Genomic DNA, 19615 nt, shown 5'->3' on the forward strand with positions numbered 1-19615 from the left:
TTCAAGACGCTGTGCAACTTCTGTACGACGTCCTGGCTTTAATCCAGGAGGTATAATGAAGAGCTATATCTTTGGGTAAATTACTGCAAGGGAAACTTCTTATGTCTTTTTCCTTTGCATTTTACTGGGAGTCATCTTTAATTTCTTGCCCTTAAAGAAGATGGACATATTGTGGCTTATGCCACCATGTCAACATTTGTTAGGCTCTCAGGAAAATTTATAGTCTTTACAATAGATACAGCCCAGGCTGGGGTTCCTGCAAAGTCAGCCTCAGGCTTCTTCAATTTATTCTGTGTATTAATTTATGTAACAATATCCATTTTTTTGGTCTTTGATACTGCTCTTCCCTTCATCGCTCCTGCCAGAACTTTATGATTCTTATCTATATAGATCATTAACTCACAGATATTTCATAACTCGTGCCTAGTCTTTCCATAAATGCCCAACTTCACATTCTGAAAACTCCACACAGAAGACCAAAGATGTTGCATTATGTCTAGACATCAGTTAGTTCAGATCCTATAGTTTATCATGAATCTTTTAAACTAGACTTTATTTTTAGAGCAACTTTGGGGCCATAGCCATGTTGAGTAGAGCATTCTCTTATGTCTGGATTTGCATAGCCTCATTATCAATATTGGCCGCTACAGAGACACATGTATTATGACTGATGATTCTTGCCAAATGGTGTGTGCTTTATCCCTCCATGTAGGTCCTTCCCACCTCTTTCATCCATATTAAATAAGAGAGGAGGAATAAATGCTTGGGTTCTAGGTTTGGACCAACCTAATACAGCCATTGGCTGATTCTATGCCAATGTATTGATCTAAATACTTCATCAAAAAATTGTATAGCATGATATGAAACCTTACCTTTCTCTATCTGCAGCATTGAAATAGAGCTCAAAGTATCAGGGATTTTGGGTATTTATAGACTGACTTTCAAAGATTCCATTCAGGATTGAGCTACTGAGTGTATTTGAGTGTATATGACAAGCAACGTGTAGGGGCAGGGAGCAAAATTAGCAATCAGAAGCCCCTGACGAGCATCTGATACAATGTCTGGTGTATGAGAGCTCACTTATTGTTATTGTTGAATAATCATAATGCAAAATACTATATATTTGCTTTATAGAAGACATTGTGTTAAGTATTTTATCCTTCAAATTCTCATATCAGCCCTGTGAGATTGATGTCACCATCATTGTTACTGCTAGAACTTTGTCAATGAGGAAAGATAAGCAGAGTAGATTAACAGTTTCTCTGCACTCACGTGGCTGGATGCTAGACATTTCAGTGAGTGAAACTGGATATGCTCTGTTTGAGGACTGGGAAGAATGATCCAATGTGTTTCTAGGTCCCATGAGGAAAACAAGGCTACAGTGTCTATGATTAAGGTGTATATGTTGAATTGAATGCAATCTAATTGAGAATGGGATTTTTTCAAAAAGTGAGAGGCATTGATGGATGGGAGGAGAATGTGGGAGGCACACATGAAGCATTTGATGGGAAGTTGGGAAGTAGAATTTTTTTTCATCATAGAGGTGTTTGTTTAACCTTTTTTATTTATTAGAAGAAAGTTGCATGTGCGTTTCTAAAACTTCAAGGGAACAAAATAGATTAGAATGAAGACTTGCCTTCTTTCTATAATCCTCACTGTGGGCTACACTGTTGCCAGTGTTTTGTGTGTCCTTCAAATGCATAGGTTGGATTCCACTAGAGTTGGGAAGGAGTATTTTAGATGGAGATACAAATCCAGGGCTTCAGCAATGTAAGTGCTTGGGCAGAATGGCAAGGGCTCTGTGGTAACCAAAAACCTAGGGTTTGTAGCTGAGGAACTTCTAAATCCTCATCGGAAAAGTGGGGAGAACTACTGTCTCTCATCCCACATCGGGATGCTACAGAGATAAAATGGAATTCATCTTGATTGTGGAAAGGGAAGAACTTAGACTCCTGGTGTCATTTGTTCATTCACTCATTCATTCATTCAACCCATTTCATTTCATTTGTTCACTTTGACAAGAAGGATTTCTTGGGCTCCCATCGTGTACCAGGTACCAGTTAGAACAGTCGTTCTCAACCTGTGGGTCACATCCCCTCTGAGGGTCGCATATCAGGTATCCTGCACGTCAGACATTTACATTACAATTCACAACAGTAGCAAAATTGCAGTTATGAAGTATCAATGAAATGGCTTTTTGTTGGTGAAGGGGTCGCTACAACATGAGGAACTGTATTAAAGGGCTGCAGGGTTAGGAATGTTGGGAACCGCTAGGTTAGAAATCCACAGCGAAGAAATTATACAGTCCCTCTTCTTGAAAGCTTCTGTGTGAGGACAAGCGCTAAACTAGATAAAAGGTGTGCTGAGAGGTGGGAAGGAGCGATGGGAACAATGGTGGAGGGAGGCAGTGGGGAGCTAACCTAGACCTGAAGTCAGTGGGGTCTTCCCTCATCAGAAGGCCTGGAGGATGGAAGGAACTGGCCAGGCAAAGCGTGGTCCAGGCCTTTAGACTGGAGAATGAGGAGTGCAAACCCTCAAAAAAACCCAACACTCTCAACTGTGGACTAGGGATCTCAGTAGGATATCTAGGTTTGCAAACAATCCGTAGACCTTCCTGAGTCTGCATTTACCTCTAGAACTGTGAGGCCCACAGGACCTGTCTCTTTTCTAAAAAAAATTAACAAAAGAAAAGAAAGAAAGAAAGAAAGAAAGAAAGAAAGAAAGAAAGAAAGAGAAGAAAGAAAGAAAAGAGGAAAAGGAGAAAAGAAAAGAAGAATGTAGCAAGATGATAAAAGCAAATGTAAAATATCAGAATGGAACCAGAGTTGAGGCCTGAGGTAGAACCCCACTTTGTCAAAGGCTCAGCTAAATCCCGAAAGTCTCTGGCCACTGTTCACTTGCCTGTGTGAATCACGCCACCATCAAAGCAGAAGTACCGGTGAAGGAAAGTGAGTCGGTGTGAGGAGTAGAAATGTTCCTTCCCAGTCTCTTCTAGTAAACAGGGCTGACTGAATCACAGGCTCATTGGAAAACCCTCACCAGGCAGGAGGATGTTTCAGGAAGAGAGACTCCACTTAAAGGCCTTTACAGACCCACTTATGTTTCCATTTGTGCTTGGGTGGAGATGACCTCAAGCACCCTCCAGACTCAGCCGTCATGGGAGCAATGACATCATCTTTCTTCTCATGTGTTGGGGTGTTAGGGTCTCCTCCTGGTGAAGCTTTGATTCCAGTCCTTAGGTGTGGACTGTCTTCATCTTCATCCGTTTCCTTTCACCCTCCCTCGACTTCTGTCATTTATTTGTTTGTTTAGTTGACTACTTCCTACCCTACTTTTCTCTTCCTCACACCAATTCTGTACAAGTACAAGAACAAACAACAGAAACAACAACAAAAGCCTACAGCGTCCTGTCACAGGAAAGGTTGTGTGGGAGACGTTTGGGAGATTGAAGGGTTAACAGTCTTAAAAAGGATAAATGTGCCCACTTCCCCCTTCTCCATATCAAAATTGATTTTAAATGTCAACAGTCTGACAGTGATTCTGCTTTTAAATGCTCAGATCTCTTTCAGAAACAGCATTTATGGAAGTGTTCCCCGAAATGTGCATACATTCAGGGGACTATGTGTGGCTCTCAGTCTTCCCTGTTTCTTTCATATACAGACCCAAGGGACCCAAATGTATCTTGGGTCCATTGTGACATTTCAGGTGTAAAGCCATCAGAGGAGGTGTGTGGTCCGGAACTGTCGGGCATCCCAGGGTACCCCTGAGAAAACAGTACCAGACCACGCAGTGAACCTAAGAATCTCCACTTAAGCCAAGCATCTGTCTGAGCACTGTGTTTTCAGGGGAAATATTAGCAATACCCCAAAGACCGAGTTCCTTAACACCTACCACACTTTCCTGTAACAACCATGGGCCAATCACACTCATCCCGACTTTAGCCCACGTAGAAAGCAGTTTCTCTTTTTCCAAACCACCAGGATTTAATTCCTTTGGCTGGGTCATTTAGTAGACAGTGTGGGGATTTCAGGACACATGGATGTCGAGAACATTTTGGCCATTTGACCCAATTTTCCAGTAGCTTGTCTTCGCCACAATTGAGAAGGGGTCTTTTCTAGATAGACCCGCTGCAGGAGCCGGTGGTTTTAGTCTACCCTGATGAATCTCTTATCAGCTAGAGCCATCTATGCTCCGTGAGTCATGTGTTCCTACCATGAACATTAGCTTATGGTTAAATTCAGTTGTATACATGTCAGGCTAAGGGAGACAGGAGCTTTGCCAAGGTCGAAATGGCCTTCAGCGCGTGTCAATTGAACGGATATTTATTTCGGAGCCTGCCTGCGCCAAACACCGTGTCAAGTCACCAGACACAAACAGTGGCATGAAGTTCTTTTTCTAAAGGACTGTATTTGAGTGGGATGGACAGCAACACAAATGAATAAATGTGCACTTAACACCAGGCAGTGACAGCAAGGGCAGTGGGCAGGAGGTATGTCCTGGACAATCTGTCAGAGGAGGCCTCTCAGAAGACAGAATTCTCTGAGCAGGCACCTAAAATAAAGTAAGGCACTGAGAAGTTCAGTTGCATACGGGAAGAACTCTCCAGAGATAAACAGTGAGTGCAGAGGCCCAGAGGCAGGAAAGTTCTCGATGAAGTTTCAGAGCAGGGAAGATCTGTGGCCATATTGCTCTGAAAGCCAGACGAGGGCAGGGAATGGATTTGGAGCAATGCTGAGTTTGCAGTGAGAAGAATCAAGGCCTGTGAACTTTGTAAGTGCTAGAAAGCCCTGGAATATTAAAAGCAATAGAGAGAAAACCTAAAGCAGACATGGTTTTAAAGGATCATGCTGTCTGAGGTATAAAGGCTAGGACATGAGCTGGCAGAGGGTGTAGACAGGCAGGAAGGGATACCACGCAAGGGCTTCTGTGTCAGAAGAACGTGGAAAGTAGAGCCAGTTCTGTCAAGATTAAATATGGAGGACGAGAAAGGACAGGCTCAAGGCTCCTCCAATGTTCTTGGCCTGAGAAACTGGGCGAACAGTCACACCTGAACCAAGTTCTTTGCTAAAGCTGGATGCTAGTTAAACTTCCAAGTGTCCATCGATGTAGGCAGTGGGGTCTACGGTGGAAGGATTAGCCACAGCCTAGAACTGTAAATAAGGCAGTTATGTCAAACTGTGGAACTAAATGAGAAATTGGCGAGGTGTAGATAAGAAAGAGAGGGAAACAAGGGCATGGTCTGATATTTGGAGATCTCAAAGAACAGAAGTTCCCCCCAAGGAAACTAAGACTGATAAAAGAAAAAAAAGAACTAGTCATGGAAGTGTAATGGGACCAAATGCAGGTGGTGTTTAAGGGGAGGGTGATGAACTACGCCATGGCTTCCTGAGAAACATTCAAAGCAATGATGGAGAATTAACATTGGCTCTGTGTGACAGACTGATCTTGACAAGTGTGACCCCAGGAGAGTTTGGGAAGAATAGTTGTTTGGAGTGGGTGCAGGGAAAATTGGGTCAGGAGGTAAAAGCTGAAAACGTAGACAGACATGCAAGAAAGAACCTTCTAAAAAGAAAGTGGCTGAGGATAGACCTGGAATCGGAGGAGAGTTTCTTCTTTTCTTTTTCCTTTCTTTCTTTTTTATCTTTTTAAGGTGAGGGCAGTTAAATGTTTGTATGTTGTGTGTTGGTGAAAGAATTCCGGGAGGCACCTGTTAGTGCAGGGGGTAGGTTACAGAGGCAAAGCCTTAGAGTATGCGAGTTCTCCTTTAGGAAAGACACCAGTCTTGGATAGAGCAGGGGCCATTCCACCAGGTAGATAGGCTGATTGGGGTTTCCATAGATTGAAATTTGCTTTTTTTTTGTTTCTTCTATTTGATTTCAGTGAATCAAAAAGGGAGGTAAGCCCTGAGAGAGGAGACAGAAAGGCAGGCTGTGGGTATGAGAAAAGTGGAGGTATTAAATACTCAGCACTAGAATCCCTGAGAGTGGTTTGAAAGAGCTTTGAGTTTTTGTAGGGGTTTCCCCTCCTCGTTCTTGTTGGTTCAGCATTTTTTTTTAAAAAAAGGAAACAAAATAATCTCTTATTCTTACCATTATTGACTACCTCAGAGATTGTTGGAGAAGCAAGATTCTAGTTTGGATACAAAGAGCATCTCCTTCCTAGTTCTCACACTCCTCAGACCTTCTCTGCCTCTTCTCACCTGACTGGAACCCTGTTTCCCTAGGCTCCTCCTCACTGTCACCTTTTCCTCACCCTGCATATTGAATCTTGGCACAGAAATGGCAGCCTAAGGTTCTAGTCCTGTCTCTGTCACTCACTACTGTCGCTTTAAAGGGAGTCGTCTACTTTACATCTGCCATGCATGCCTCTGCTGTTCAGTCTGAGAGAACCCTGGTGTACACGATCTGAGGATTTCCACTGGATGCTCTGAAATTCTGAAGTTACGGTTAGGATCCTAGTGGTAATTCTTGTAGCCCACGACTTGGTTATATGAGATAGTTCAAGAGGTGAGGGGAGTCTCAGCCTGTCCTTCTCTATCCTCAACACAATGAGTGTCTCCTGCTCTCCCATCATAAGGAATTATCTTCCCCTCCTTCCCTCAGGTACAGGTATGATGGACTGCCCGGTGATTCTCCAGGAGCTGGGACGTGACACATGGCTGGCCCTGACAAATGAACATCAGATTAATAAGAGCGCGAACAAAAGCATCCGCATCCTTGTCACGATGGCAAGGTCTCCAGGAAGCAAAACCAACAAGAAAATAGTGTCTTTTGATCTCTCGAAAGGGGGCTACCCAGATCACCTGGAGGATGGCTACCAGTTTCAATCCAAAAACCTAAGCCTGAAGATCCTAGGGAACAGGAGGGAGAGTGAAGGCTTGTACTTTGTGACCGTGGAAGAGAACGTGTCAGTCCATCAATCCTGCACGCAACTGAAGCTTTATGGTAAAAATGGGAACTTTTGTACTTCACACTGGAGGGCCTAGAAAGTTCTCAGTCTCGGAGTTCAGGTCTTTCTCAGAAGTAGAATGTCTGGAATTGGAAGCAAGTTGAAGGATCTGGTCTAACAAGTATTTAATCTTAAGGGAAGCACTTTGACAAATGAACATTTATGTTTTTTCTTCCCATTGGTGGAAGCTGATTTGATTCTTGTTTTGAAAGGAAGGGAGCCTGCTCTATGGTGGCTGAAGGGCTGGCTTAGTTTGCATATCCATTTTTTTTCCTCCATCTTTATTAACTTGGGTATCTCTTATTTACATTTCAATTGTTATTCCCTTTCCAGGTTTCCAGGCCAACATCCCCCTAGCCCCTCCCCCTCCCCTTCTCTATGGGTGTTCCCCTCCCCATCCTCCCCCCATTGCCGCCCTCTCCCCCAACAATCACACTCACTGGGGGTTCAGTCTTGGCAGGACCCAGGGCTTCCCCTTCCACTGGTGCTCTTACTAGGATATTCATTGCTACCTATGAGGTCAGAGTCCAGGGTCAGTCCATGTATAGTCTTTAGGTAGTGGCTTAGTCCCTGGAAGCTCTGGTTGCTTGGCATTGTTGTACATATGGGGTCTCGAGCTCCTTCAAGCTCTTCCAGTTCTTTCTCTGATTCCTTCAACGGGGGTCCTGTTCTTAGTTCAGTGGTTTGCTGCTGGCATTCGCCTCTGTATTTGCTGTATTCTGGCAGTGTCTCTCAGGAGAGATCTACATCCGGTTCCTGTCAGCCTGCACTTGCATATCCATTTTTTAATAAAAATTTTTTTTTATTGACTTGACTTTTACAAAGTTTGACTACAACTGAACAAACCTCTAACAGGCTTAGTTTGCATATCAATTTTTTAAATAAAAACATTGTCTTTTTTTTCTCTATCAAGCTTGACTTTTACAAGGTTTGACTACAACGGAACAAACCCAACTCCTCTTCCCTTTGCCAGGGACCCAGACTCCAGCAGCAAGCAATTTCACACGTGCTTGCTCACACTTGTGTGGGATGTTTGTTACAGTAGAGGTTCTGGGTAAAGAGTGATATTCCACCCACAAGCAGTTCACCAAGCCCAGAGCCTGGGGGAGGCTTCCACCTACACGGTGAAAAAACACCTCTTTTCTCATTTGAACCAGGATCTGCTTATGTAGTTATTTACTTGTGGCCCTGTAGAACCTACATCTAGCTGAATCCAGCACCTTGTGAGCCTCTTTAACCTCTGCTCCTGTCCTTGAAGACACCTACAATTCCTATCCCTTAGGCTCTGAGCCTTGTCTGCTTTCCAAAGCTTCCTGACATCTGTGTGGGGCTTTCTTTCCAAAGGATGTCGTACATCACCAAGGATGGCAGAGGGAGCCCACAGCCAGCATTTTATCGAAAGCTGTAGCTTTCTAGGAGAAAAAGAGAAACATCTTTACTCTCTTCTGTCCCAGCACTTCCCTCCTGCAAACAGAGAGTGCAGAGTTCCCGTAACCCTCTGTTGAGTGTTCGTGGAGGCCGCACATCATGTTTTTTAAATAACATAAGTGTTATACAATCTGTCCTTTTGCTCTTATGAGTTCACTGATTTCGTCATACCTTATATAATCAGCTAGGTGTGTTGGGAAATGTGGTCTCTGCAGCCATTTTCTTTGAGGAGAGAGAGAGAGAGAGAGAGAGAGAGAGAGAGAGAGAGAGAGAGAGAGAGAGAGAGAGAGAGAGAGGCTGATTTCTGAATCAGACTAAGGTATTTATCTCAGCCTGGCCACTTAGAAGCTACATAGTCATTTAAGTCATACTGTTTCTCTGAAGACTCATTTTCTCATTTGCAAAATGGGAATGATTACTTTTAGTCATAATAGTTGAGAGAATGAAAGAAGATGGATATGAAACGCCAGCGATGTGCTGATCCTGTAGCAGCTGGATTAAACACAGACGTGACCTCCCTTTTACCTTGCCTATCTTGTGGCACTGGAATTGTCTGGTTGATAGGACCCGTAGCTAAGGTTTAAAACTTTACCCCTGCTTCAGACCCACAAAGTCCTTGCACCACCACCACCCACGTCCACAACACACGCACGCAGGCACACATGCGTACACATGTGCTCAATGAAAGCCTACCACTGAAAGTTCATGCTTTTAGCTCACAGTCTAGGATGTTGTACTCATAAGCCAGTCAACCTATCTTATTCCTGATAGAACAAGGCAGAGCAATCTAGACGGCAAGCATCAGGAGAGGCATGTAGCATCCTAACAGAAAGGAACCGTACGCCAACTGCTTCTCTGTTCTATCTGAAGAGGCTCCTGGAATGAGCAGGGTGGGGTGAGGGATGATATGAGTTACAGCTCCCTAGCAGAGACAACTCACACTCAAGGTTTCTCAGTGAGGGGAAAAATGACATCTGGCTAGACTTTCTCTTGACAAATAAGTCAACACTTCCGGGACCTTTGTTTCAGTGATGGCTCCCTTGTTCCTCCTCCTGACAGAACAGGTCTCCACTCCAGAGATTAAAGTGCTAAACAAAACCCAGGAGGAGAATGGGACCTGCCACTTGCTGCTAGCCTGCACGGTGAAGAGAGGGGATAATGTGTCTTACAGCTGGGGTGATGAGGCAGGTACCCGTCTGCCAAGCCAAGCCAACCGCTCCCACCTCCTGCACCTCATCCTTAGCAACCAGCATCAGGACAGCATCTACAACTGCACAGCGAGCAATCCTGTCAGCAGTCGCTCTCGGACCTTCAACCTATGGCAGCAATGCAGGCCAGAATCCTACTCAGGTGAGCACTCGGGGACCTCATCCATGGCAAATCCAATGCTAGCTAGGCCAAGAGCACTACTTCAACAGCCAATCCTTGCCCACAATATTTCACCTTTGCTTTATATTGCCAAAGTCTCCAGGTACATCTAGGTGCTTTCCGTGTTGGCCCCATTTGATTCACAGTTAAGGAAAAAGCAGGGAAGGAGGGAGGACCCAGAATCTGAGCCAGACTCAGGTCTCCAAGAGCAAGACTTTCTCTGTGCTTTCTGCCTTGAATCCAGTGTTCAAGGATATGTAGGAAAAAGATTTTGGGATGTAGGTCCTAGGTCCTAAATCCATGCTCCGTTAGGGTGAAACAGTTCTTTGCCATCTATAAATACACCCCACCCCCCAAATACTTCTCTACTTATGTTCTGGACCACCAATAAGTACTTAGGCTGCAAGATCAGGGAGTAGATACGATGTCTGATCTCTGCACCTCAACAATGCATTGTAAATATAAGATATGAGACATTTGCTCAGTAATGATGTGCAGGCTGTAAGGGAGGGGCTCGTGCTGTGAGTGGACTGTGAATCTTAGAGCCAGCTAGAGGACCAGAGGAATCAGCGTGATACTGGCAAGCTACTTTTAACTGTACCGTCTCTTTGGTTCACAATAAATTTGCCGAGCGGGTGCTACCACCAGCTTCATTTTACAGAGGAGGAACTTGAAGTTCACAGAAACTAAGCATCTCTCCAAGCTTCTTCAACTTCAGCTAGTGGAATCAATGCCTAAACTTAAATATTCTGAGTAGGTTTCTCCTTTCCGGGGTAGAAAGCCTCGTTGCTCTGTTGGAGGAGAATGCTGATTACGTAAGCTAATCTAACCACAAAGATACAGAACAGACCACTGCTCTCTCGTGCCAGGCTGTGTGTCTCTGTCACAGGACGGTTGAGGGAGAGCCCCAAAAGGCTTTTCTTATACCCTGACATTGGGCAAGAGTCATCTCAAGGAGACTCCAACCCAAGTAAATGTGGATTCTATGTGACACAGCAGACAGGTGGGGGCAGAGGAGAGGGGACTGTAACTACACTATGTCTTCAGCATAGCACTTCCTGTTACAGAGACCCCAGCCCCCAGAAGATTCTCAGATAGGAAACACCCCTGCTGTACCCCAGGATATTCCTTTGAGTTCTGTCACGAACCTAATGCAGCCATGTCATGGAAACAGTCAATCATCAACCCTCACAGCCATCCAATACTCTAGTGTGAACATCTTCGCACTATGAATGAAGTAAAGAGAATGAGAAAAACTATGAAAGGCTTGAGTAAGAGCTGAGCTGTCTGGTACCGAAACCCTTCCAGGTAGTCATGGAAGAGTGATTGCACTAGAACACCTCAGGAATCATGATGAAAAAAAGAACTAGTTGTTTTCCTTGGAGACAGGGAAAAATACCCATTGTGCCAGGCTAGCTCTCTTGGTAAAAGTCTGTTTAGGAACAGGGGAGCAAAAAATTTACACTAACCTGTCTAAAAATGGAGATGAGTTCCCCTCCCATGCTTCCAGATAGCTCAACAAGAATACAGCTAATGCATAATAAAACCTCCACACGCCGTAAAGTTTATGCTGAAGGGCATTTGGCTCAGGATATTCTAAGCTAACACTGAAGGTGATTTTACTCATTTAAGCTGTCCTGAGGAAGACTCATACACTTATGTATGTACGTAGGCATATATGTATGTATGTATGAGTGTATGTATGTATGAATATATGTATGAATGTATATATGAATGTGTGTATGAGCGAATGTATGTGTATGAATGTATGTATGAATGTATGTATGTATGTATGGATGTATGTATGAATTTATGTATGTATGAATGTATGTATGTATATATGAATGTGTGTATGAGTGAATGTGTGTATGAATGTATGAATGTATAATGAATGTATGTATGAATATATGATTGTATGTATGTATATATGAATGCATGTATGTATATATGAATGCATGTATGTATGTATGAATGTATGTATAATGAATGTATGTATGTATAATGAATGTGTGTATGTATGAATGTATGTGTATATGAATGTATGTATGTATGTATGTAAGTATGTATGTATGTATGAAGCAGGCTGCTATAAGGTATGGAGGAACACGAAGTGGAGAAACATGGTACTCTGAGTAGAAGTCTATGGAGACCTCATCCAGCCAGTAAAGCTACTAGACAAGACTTTTCTCTCTTGGGCCTCTGTTTTGCCATCTTGAAGAGGAAAAGAATAGATTGTTAATGTTCCTTCCAGAGGTGACATTTATGATTCAGTTCTTGGGTATGTCAACAAGAACTGTTAGTTAATAAGGGATGCTAAGAGTCTAGAAGTTGAAGATCAAGGTGTTGTCAGGTTTCTCCTAAGCCCTCTCCTTGACTAGCAGATGGCTTCTCTCTTCTGGGCATCACTGTATGTCGCCTTTCCCTCTTTAATAGGATACCAGTCACGTTAGCTAAGAGCCACACTAGTGACCTCATTTAAATTTAATTACCTTCATAGCAGCCTGTTCCCAAATACCATTCTAGTGTTGTTTAGAACGCCAACATATGGGTTGGTAGGGGTAGTAATTAAGCCACAGTACTACACAACACCCTAGTTTTAATTTGATTATTTTTGTAAAGCTCTCATCTCTAATTAAAGTCACATCCTAAGGACTCCCAAATATGGGTTTTTAAGAGAATTCCAGTTAACTCATAGTTCAAGCAAAGGTTCCTCTACCTCCAAAGATGGAGGAGAGCCTCACCACATCCAAGTTAGACACACAGGCATTTTGCAACATGACCTTTCCTCTACACAGGGCTGTAAAGGAAATTACCTAAATTCCTGAAAACCCACTCTTTATTCGTCTATCACAGTGGTTCTCAACCTTCCTACTACTGAGATCCTTTGATATAATTCCTCATGTTGTGGTGACCTCCCCCACAACCATAAAATTATTTTCATTGATACTTCCTAATGTGAGTTTGCTGTTATGAGTTGTAAAGTAAATATCTGTATTTTCCAAAGGTCTTAGGCAACCCCCATGAAGGGGTCAAAGCCTACAGGTTGAGAACCACTGGTCCATCACTTTGTGTTTGCAAATGGAAGTTGCTAATTTTTTTTTTAGATTTATTTTATTTATTATATATATAAGTACACTGTAGCTGTCTTCAGATACACCAGAAGGGGGCATCAGATCTCCTTACAGATGGTTGTGAGCCACCATGTGGTTGCTGGGAATTGAACTCATGACCTCTGGAAGAGCAGTCGGGTGCTCTTAACCGCTGAGCCATCTCTCCAGCCTGGAAGTTGCTAATTTTTACAACAATGCGTTTACATTGCCAAAACGTCTATTGAGGTTTCACTGTGTGCCAGCATGATGTCCGGTACTAAGCACACACAGATGAAAAAGGGAGGAGATGTAGTTCTTGCTCTTAAGAAGATAACCTGTAAATAGACAAGTTTCCTGGGTCACGTGGTGTGAGAGGTTGTAAGACAAAAGTATGTGCAAGGTAATATAAGAGAGATGATGAACTGCGCTGGCTCTCAGAGGTCATCAAAGATGAGGCTCTGAGGAATGAGAAGTTAATCAAACTCATTGACCAAAGGCATCCTAAGCAGGGGGAGAAGCAGAGAAGGCCAGTGCTGTGTTCTACATCATCCTGCAGGTGATAGGGGCCAACAGTTTTAGACAGAAAATAGGCTCTATTGTCTTTGCATTTCAAAGTAGTTGCATAGAGAGTAGACTGGAGTCAGCAAGAGGCAAAAGAAAGAGAAAGTAGTTATAGGAGGACACTGTGACAATAGTCCATCCTTATGTGCGCAGACCTGGGTCAAAGCAGCAACAGTTAGTGTAACAAATACTTCTTACAAAGTGTGCTCCAAGGGAAACCTCAGTCCTGGAATGATACTGCAGGGTAGGCTGATGGTTCATCAGACATTGCAATCAGTAAGTCAAAAAGAGATGGTTTTGAAGACATTTTCACTCTAATGAAAGGAAACCTCAAAGTCGTTCATGGTACTTTGAGAACAAACAGTGTGATATTGGCACATCCTTTTGATGTGAGGCCTTAGCTCAACTAAACTGTGCATGGGCACATCTGTTCCTTGGAAAGAAGTTTTAATGACATCTGTCTAGGCCCTCAGTCATATAATCATCCGTGTTCCAGAGGCCACTTAGAAATTTCTTACATCTTCAATGTCCATTATGATGCTGCCTCTTATGCCAAGGCCTAAATTCCTGGGCCTTACCTTTATCTAGGTCATATGAAGCACGCTAACGTGGGTCGACAGCGTATGGGACTGTGTGGGACTTTCTGCTGTCCTTAATCAGTATGTTTTGAAAGTATTATGTCTGATTGATTCAAAAATCTTAAATATTCAGCTAGAAGGGAATGCCCCCGGAGGCCCACACTAAAAGGAAGAACTTTTTCAAGAAATTATCAAAACGCTCGTTCAGTGGAAGAAAGACTGATGGCAGAACTCCACAGTGTCCCCCACCGCAGTCTAGCAAAGCCTCATTCCCATAGTCACCTAGGCATTCCATGTCCATGGTCACGACTTCTCCAATATTAGCCCCATCAAGCAAACTGACAAACATGGGCAAAGGGTAGAGGTGGGATGCTTTGACTTGGTTACAGCTTCATTATTACGTGTACAAGGAAAGCTGGGAAGTATAGTTATTAGCTGGGCAGCTGTGTGTCCAGAGCTGACTTGTACTGCCAGGAAAGGATGGGAGAAATGGTCACCTAGTGTCCTTAGCAACATTATCTAGGTGGAACAGACTGTTGTGGAGGTGTCTCCAGAAGGTTTGAGTCCCATATAGTAACTTTCTTAGATGTTCCCAGACTTGAAATTGGTATCCTCTCCCCACCCCCAATTCTCACTGGAAACTACCACTAAGAAGGCATCTCTTGATGAAGAGTGTCAGCTTCTTCAAGGAGCTGTGCTCCATGCCAGAAACCTTGCTGTGAAAAACCACATGAAAGGCAGGAAAGAGATCCGGTGCCCTCAGACCGTTATGTGAACATCTCAGAGGCTCCCGGGATGAACTACATTCGTTTCTTGGGTTCTGTTTTGTTTTCTTTTTTATCTCCCTTAAATAATATGATTAAAGAACTTGAAGGGAGAGACGCTTTTGTGTTGCTGTGACGGCCGATTTTCAAAGACAACAAGGAAAAGAAGATTGGCAGTGTTTTTCCTTGGAGGGACATGTGGCTCTGTGCAGGTGTTCTTGTTCAACTTCTGCTAATGGTGGAGAAGGACGACAGGGTGGGGACTCAGGCAAAGTGCAGGTGTTTCCAGTCAGCCCACTTAGCTATCTCTGAGGGGTTTCTGTAGGGAGAAAAGCACCGTACATTTAGTTCAAAAAAAGGGAAGGAAAGGAAGAGGAAAGAAAGGAAGAAGGGGGGGGTACTGTTTCTTTGTGAATGAAAGGCCTGAGGGGCCAAGGACTTTTATCAGATTTCTGATAACCACCGTCCTGAGAGGCCTCACTTACATGAATAAGCAACAGGAGAGGGAGCAGCGGGGTGGCCTTCTGGTTTGGAAATGGGAGCACAGGTCATGTGTTGTGGATGCCTCCAAAAAGCACACTTTCCAGATCCGTGATGTTATTACAAAGCTATGTCAAGCAGGTCATTGGTGCTTCCTTTGACTCCTGTCTCAGGGCACCCAGAAAGTAACCCAGCATGCCTTCTGAGACCTTCATAGATTTAGCACTCTGATAATTTTTGACAGAGGAATATGTGACAGTTCTCTAAGATCTATTTGTATTCAGTAATTTTGGTTCATCGAATGTATATATAGTGTCTTCATGTCCTACATCTGATGGAATGAGGGGGTGTAAAAAAAAAAAGAATACACGGAGACTACCTTTGAAGATTTTTTTTTGTCTAAGTGGGACTTTGGTGACAAAATCTTCTGCATTTTACTAGATGAAAAAACATCATTTTTAAAGAGACTACTACTGAAATTTCTCTCTGGAGGGTACACAGTACTTAAGACATGCTTTAATAGATGCTAAAAGACAGACAATGAGACCCCACACACACACCAAGGAATATAGATGTGACCTGGGTGCTCTGAGAAGTGGGAAGATACTGTTCATAAAGAAGTAGCTAAGGGAACAGGCGCATGCCTCTTACGACCCGTCCTGGGGATGCAATCGCAAGGCTATAAAGCACATTCTAGGCTAGCCTAGCCTCAAAAGAGCCCCTCTCAGCAACAATGACAGAAAGAAAAAGGAAGGGAAGGAAGGAAGGAGGGAGGGAGGGAGAGAGGGGTAGGAAGGAAGGAAGGAAGAAAGAAAAAAGAAAAATGAAGGAAGGAAGGAGGAAGGGGAGGGAAGGAAGAAAGAAAGGGAGAAAGGAAGGAAGAAAGTAGAAAGAAAGAAAGAAAGAAAGAAAGAAAGAAAGAAAGAAAGAAAGAAAGATAGAGGATGGAAGGAAAAGGGGAAGGAAGGAGGGAAGGAGGGAGGAAGGAAGGAAGGAGGGAAGGAAGGAAGAAAGGAAGAGAGAAAGATCTGAACGTTTCGGGTGATGGATGGTAGCTTGTTCCTAGTTCTCAGTAGAATCGCTCCTTGAGACCCTTCAAATCTTCTGCAGATACCTGAGGAACACAGATTCTTGCTGTCCAGTTCTTCTATCTTGCTTGTGTTTGGTGTAGAAATGGATGGGAGGATGGATCCTTGTATGAGAATAGCACAAGCAGCATGCAGTAGAAACAAGGCCTCGGAGGAACACAAGGAAAGCATTTCCAGAAGCTTTGACTACTGTGGGCAACCTGAGCCATATAAGCTGGATAAGCAGCAGTGTCCCTGTGGGTCTGAGCTTATATCATGGTCAGTGAAGAGCCCCAAATGGGTGGACGCTAAGTATAGGCACCTTAGGGTCTGCTACACCGATGGGAAGACTCTCTGTTAATGACAGAGATGTCCTCCAGCTTCCTAGCAGTCTACTGGAGAACTGAGACTGGCAGAAGCAGGTTACATTCATTGATCACATGATGGGTTCTGAACATTTTATATATGCTATTATTGTGGTTCATGAGAACAACCCCGTGGCTAAATATTTTTATGCTCATTTTATTGGCGATGAGACAGGCCTCGGGGGGTATGAAAGACTCTCTGAGATACACAGTTATTAATTAACACACATGGTGCCAAATGCATCTATGTAGCTCGTAATAGCGTCATCTAAAATGGTTTGCGTTGCAAAGATCATGGTGGGAAAACACAGGTTCTAAGCTCAGAGGCATCGACTACACGAGATGCTGAAGTCCTGAGGCGAGGGCAGGATGATACTGGAATGTTCATGAAAGGTGACAACGAGGAAGGAAGAGTGGCCTGAGCAGGTGTGTGGACAGCTGAACCATCATCAGGAAAGGGAGCGGAATGTGGAAGGGAGATGATGATGTGATGGGCTGGCCAACCGAAGGGCCTTCACTCTCCCAGACATCGGAGTCTGTGGCTGCTTTCCTAGTGGGACTCCCATCTCCAGAGTCAATTGGAAACCTTGAACTCTACAGTTCTTCCCTTCCCGGCTGGGCCACTGATGTCTTCTAGAATTTTATACATACTTGTTTCCTCAACTCGAAACCAGTGGGTTGTGTAAACAAAACACTATATATAGGTCCTTTAAGGTTTTTTTAAGCCAATGGTTCTATAAAACAAACAAACAAACAAACAAACAAACAAACATTTACCCATATATCCATACATATCTTAAATAGCAAAGGGGGAAAATTAGACTTGATAACACATCTTCCAAGATGATGGCCGAATGGCCTCTCCTACCTGACCGAAGCTGGTCATTGTGTCACAGGAGATAGGGAACACATTGATTTCATCCTGAGATCCTGGAAAGAAAGAAACAGGCCCACATTGGAACATCAGTCATGTGCCTGTGGTGTTGACTTATGTGGGTAGGTGGGTAGCAGGGCTGCCAGCAGGAGGCCGGGGAGGCGGGAAAGGTAGGTTTGGCAGCAAAGTTTCCATGAGAGCCAGCTGCCTGTTATTTTCCAGTTCCAGAGGCATTGCCGTGTTTTTTGTTTTTTGGTTTTTTTTTTTAAATCTCATATGAAATTCAGAGGAAATATTATCATTGGAAATGGTATAAGTGGTTGAGGTGTCTGTTCTTAAATTAGTGTATGTTATAGACTTTCTCGAGATGCATATATTAGAAGAAGGAGGAACTCAAAATAGGAAGCCCTACAATCATGATTTGCTAGACCAACGCCTTAGCTTTGTGAATGAAGCTCAGGCTGTGGTCTCTACTTCTTACCTTCTACTGGGGAACTTTCTCTGTGCATCCCTGGCACCGATAGCAAAGAATCTAACCCAGTCAGACTCCTGGACAGACCTGCATGCGTGTGCATACATAGAGAGTTCTCAGCCACCATACACTGTTCAGAGTGTCGTGCAGGTTGAGCAGCTCACATGCTGCCTTCCTCATTTTCTGTGTTACACGAAGCCAACACTCTGCTTATCCATGATTGTTACTCGTTCATTCATTCCTTTTTAAGGCAGGGGTCTCGCTCCATAGCCCTTGAACTTTCAGCCCTCCTATTTGAGCCTTCTGAGTAGTGGGACTGGAGGCATAAGCCAGCAGACCTGCCTTTCCTCCCTTTTGTGACCAAGACTGTGGAAGTTGGTATTTGGCATGGTTAAAACATGGTTTACTTGAGGAAAAGAATCTGTCGTTGCAGCGAGATGTCTTGTGACTATATGGAGAACCTAGGAAGGAAAGAACTTTTTCAAGCCCAGAAGAATACTTCTAGTAGCTTTTGGGCTGGAGCCTTTGACCAGATTTCTGTCTTATGTTTTCATCAGTTCTCTAAAAATCCGAATTGTGCCTACAATGAATTACTCTGTTCCTTTATAACCCACTTAGTTCTTCCTTTCAACTTCTGATGTATCCCTCAAAGGTTGAACAATCAGGAAGTTTATAGTTATATATTTATACTTCTGGGTAGGATGGTTTTATACCCCCATTTCTTTCACAATCAACTTTATAAAGTACCCCTGCACATTAGCGCCAATGCCTGGTACTGCACTGGTCTCACTGGTAACACTGGAGCTTAGTGCCATTCTGCAGAAACCTTGTGCTTCGGGTAGGACCTCACTGCCTGTTCCCAGTCCAGGAGTCTCTCTGACTCCCAGGAAACCTTCTTTAGTAATTGGTCACCTTTCCTCTCCTAGTGTTAGCTCTAGTCCTTAACTTTCTTCATGATGTTTCCTTGCTCAAAAATGGAAATAATGAAAGAATTCCTCCCTTAGGATTGTTCTGATTAAATACGAGACTGAATGTTAAGGGCTTACAACTGCCCAATATTATGTTGGCGAACCACATATCTTGCTGAGACAAAGGTTGATTTTATAAAGTGGTGTTCTTGGTTCAAAAGGATTAAGCACAGTGGCTGAGGGAGAGGAAACCACAGAGTTTGACCCTGTGATTTCAAGCTCCAGTTAGCTTTGCTGATTTAGAATAGGATAACAATTGTCAGGAAACACTACCTGTATTTTTTTTTTTTTGGTTCCGGTCTGGTGGGTTCAAAGGTTATTTGCATTGAGAGGCAATAATAGCACTATTGTGTTTACTTTTTAAGAAGAAAAGCAGATTTCTTCCCCCTCGGTTGTCTCATGGGAGTAGTTTGGGGCATGGGGACAAGGGCACGGGACCATCATATGGCTTTTACCAAAAATGGACACATAATACATTAGAGGTTTTAAAATGGAGGAACAGGACAAGAGATTGGCTTAGGAGAGACACGGATATGTTAATTTTAGACAAGGGAAAAATACAGCATTTTATTTAGAAACATCTTTATGAAATCAGAAATGGGAGAGTGAGGGCTGGTAAGTGAAGTGAGGGTAAGAAGGTAGAAATCTTAATG

General features: G+C 43.5%; 1 protein-coding gene and 1 long non-coding RNA gene across 12 annotated transcripts in view; one reads left to right on the top strand and one right to left on the bottom strand.

The window, feature by feature from the left end:
- The window catches only part of LOC103692288 (uncharacterized), a 140921-nt gene that overhangs the window by 29638 nt on the left and 91668 nt on the right, over positions 1-19615 (bottom strand). For 4 of the 9 annotated variants that reach the window (XR_015636180.1, XR_015636162.1, XR_015636169.1 and 1 more), the window contains 2 exons: positions 17517-17578; positions 12865-15055 (listed from right to left, as the gene is read on the bottom strand). This is a non-coding gene — a long non-coding RNA (uncharacterized LOC103692288). Of the gene's footprint in view, positions 1-12864; positions 15056-16796; positions 17383-17516; positions 17579-19615 lie in introns of those variants that run through there. The other 5 variants (XR_015636176.1, XR_015636172.1, XR_015636168.1 and 2 more) reach the window with 3 other exon arrangements.
- The window catches only part of Slamf1 (signaling lymphocytic activation molecule family member 1), a 35296-nt gene that overhangs the window by 1877 nt on the left and 13804 nt on the right, over positions 1-19615 (top strand). For 2 of the 3 annotated variants that reach the window (XM_087581408.1, NM_001109078.1), the window contains exons 2-3: positions 6603-6944; positions 9436-9726. In XM_087581408.1, coding sequence (XP_087437534.1) covers positions 6603-6944; positions 9436-9726 — 633 coding nt within the window. The remainder of the gene's footprint in view (positions 1-6602; positions 6945-9435; positions 9727-19615) is intronic. The other variant, XM_087581409.1, reaches the window with a different exon arrangement.

Source organism: Rattus norvegicus, chromosome 13 (genome assembly GCF_021556685.1).
Source record: "Rattus norvegicus strain SHRSP/BbbUtx chromosome 13, alternate assembly SHRSP_T2T, whole genome shotgun sequence".
In the NCBI taxonomy this organism is placed as follows: domain Eukaryota; kingdom Metazoa; phylum Chordata; class Mammalia; order Rodentia; family Muridae; genus Rattus; species Rattus norvegicus.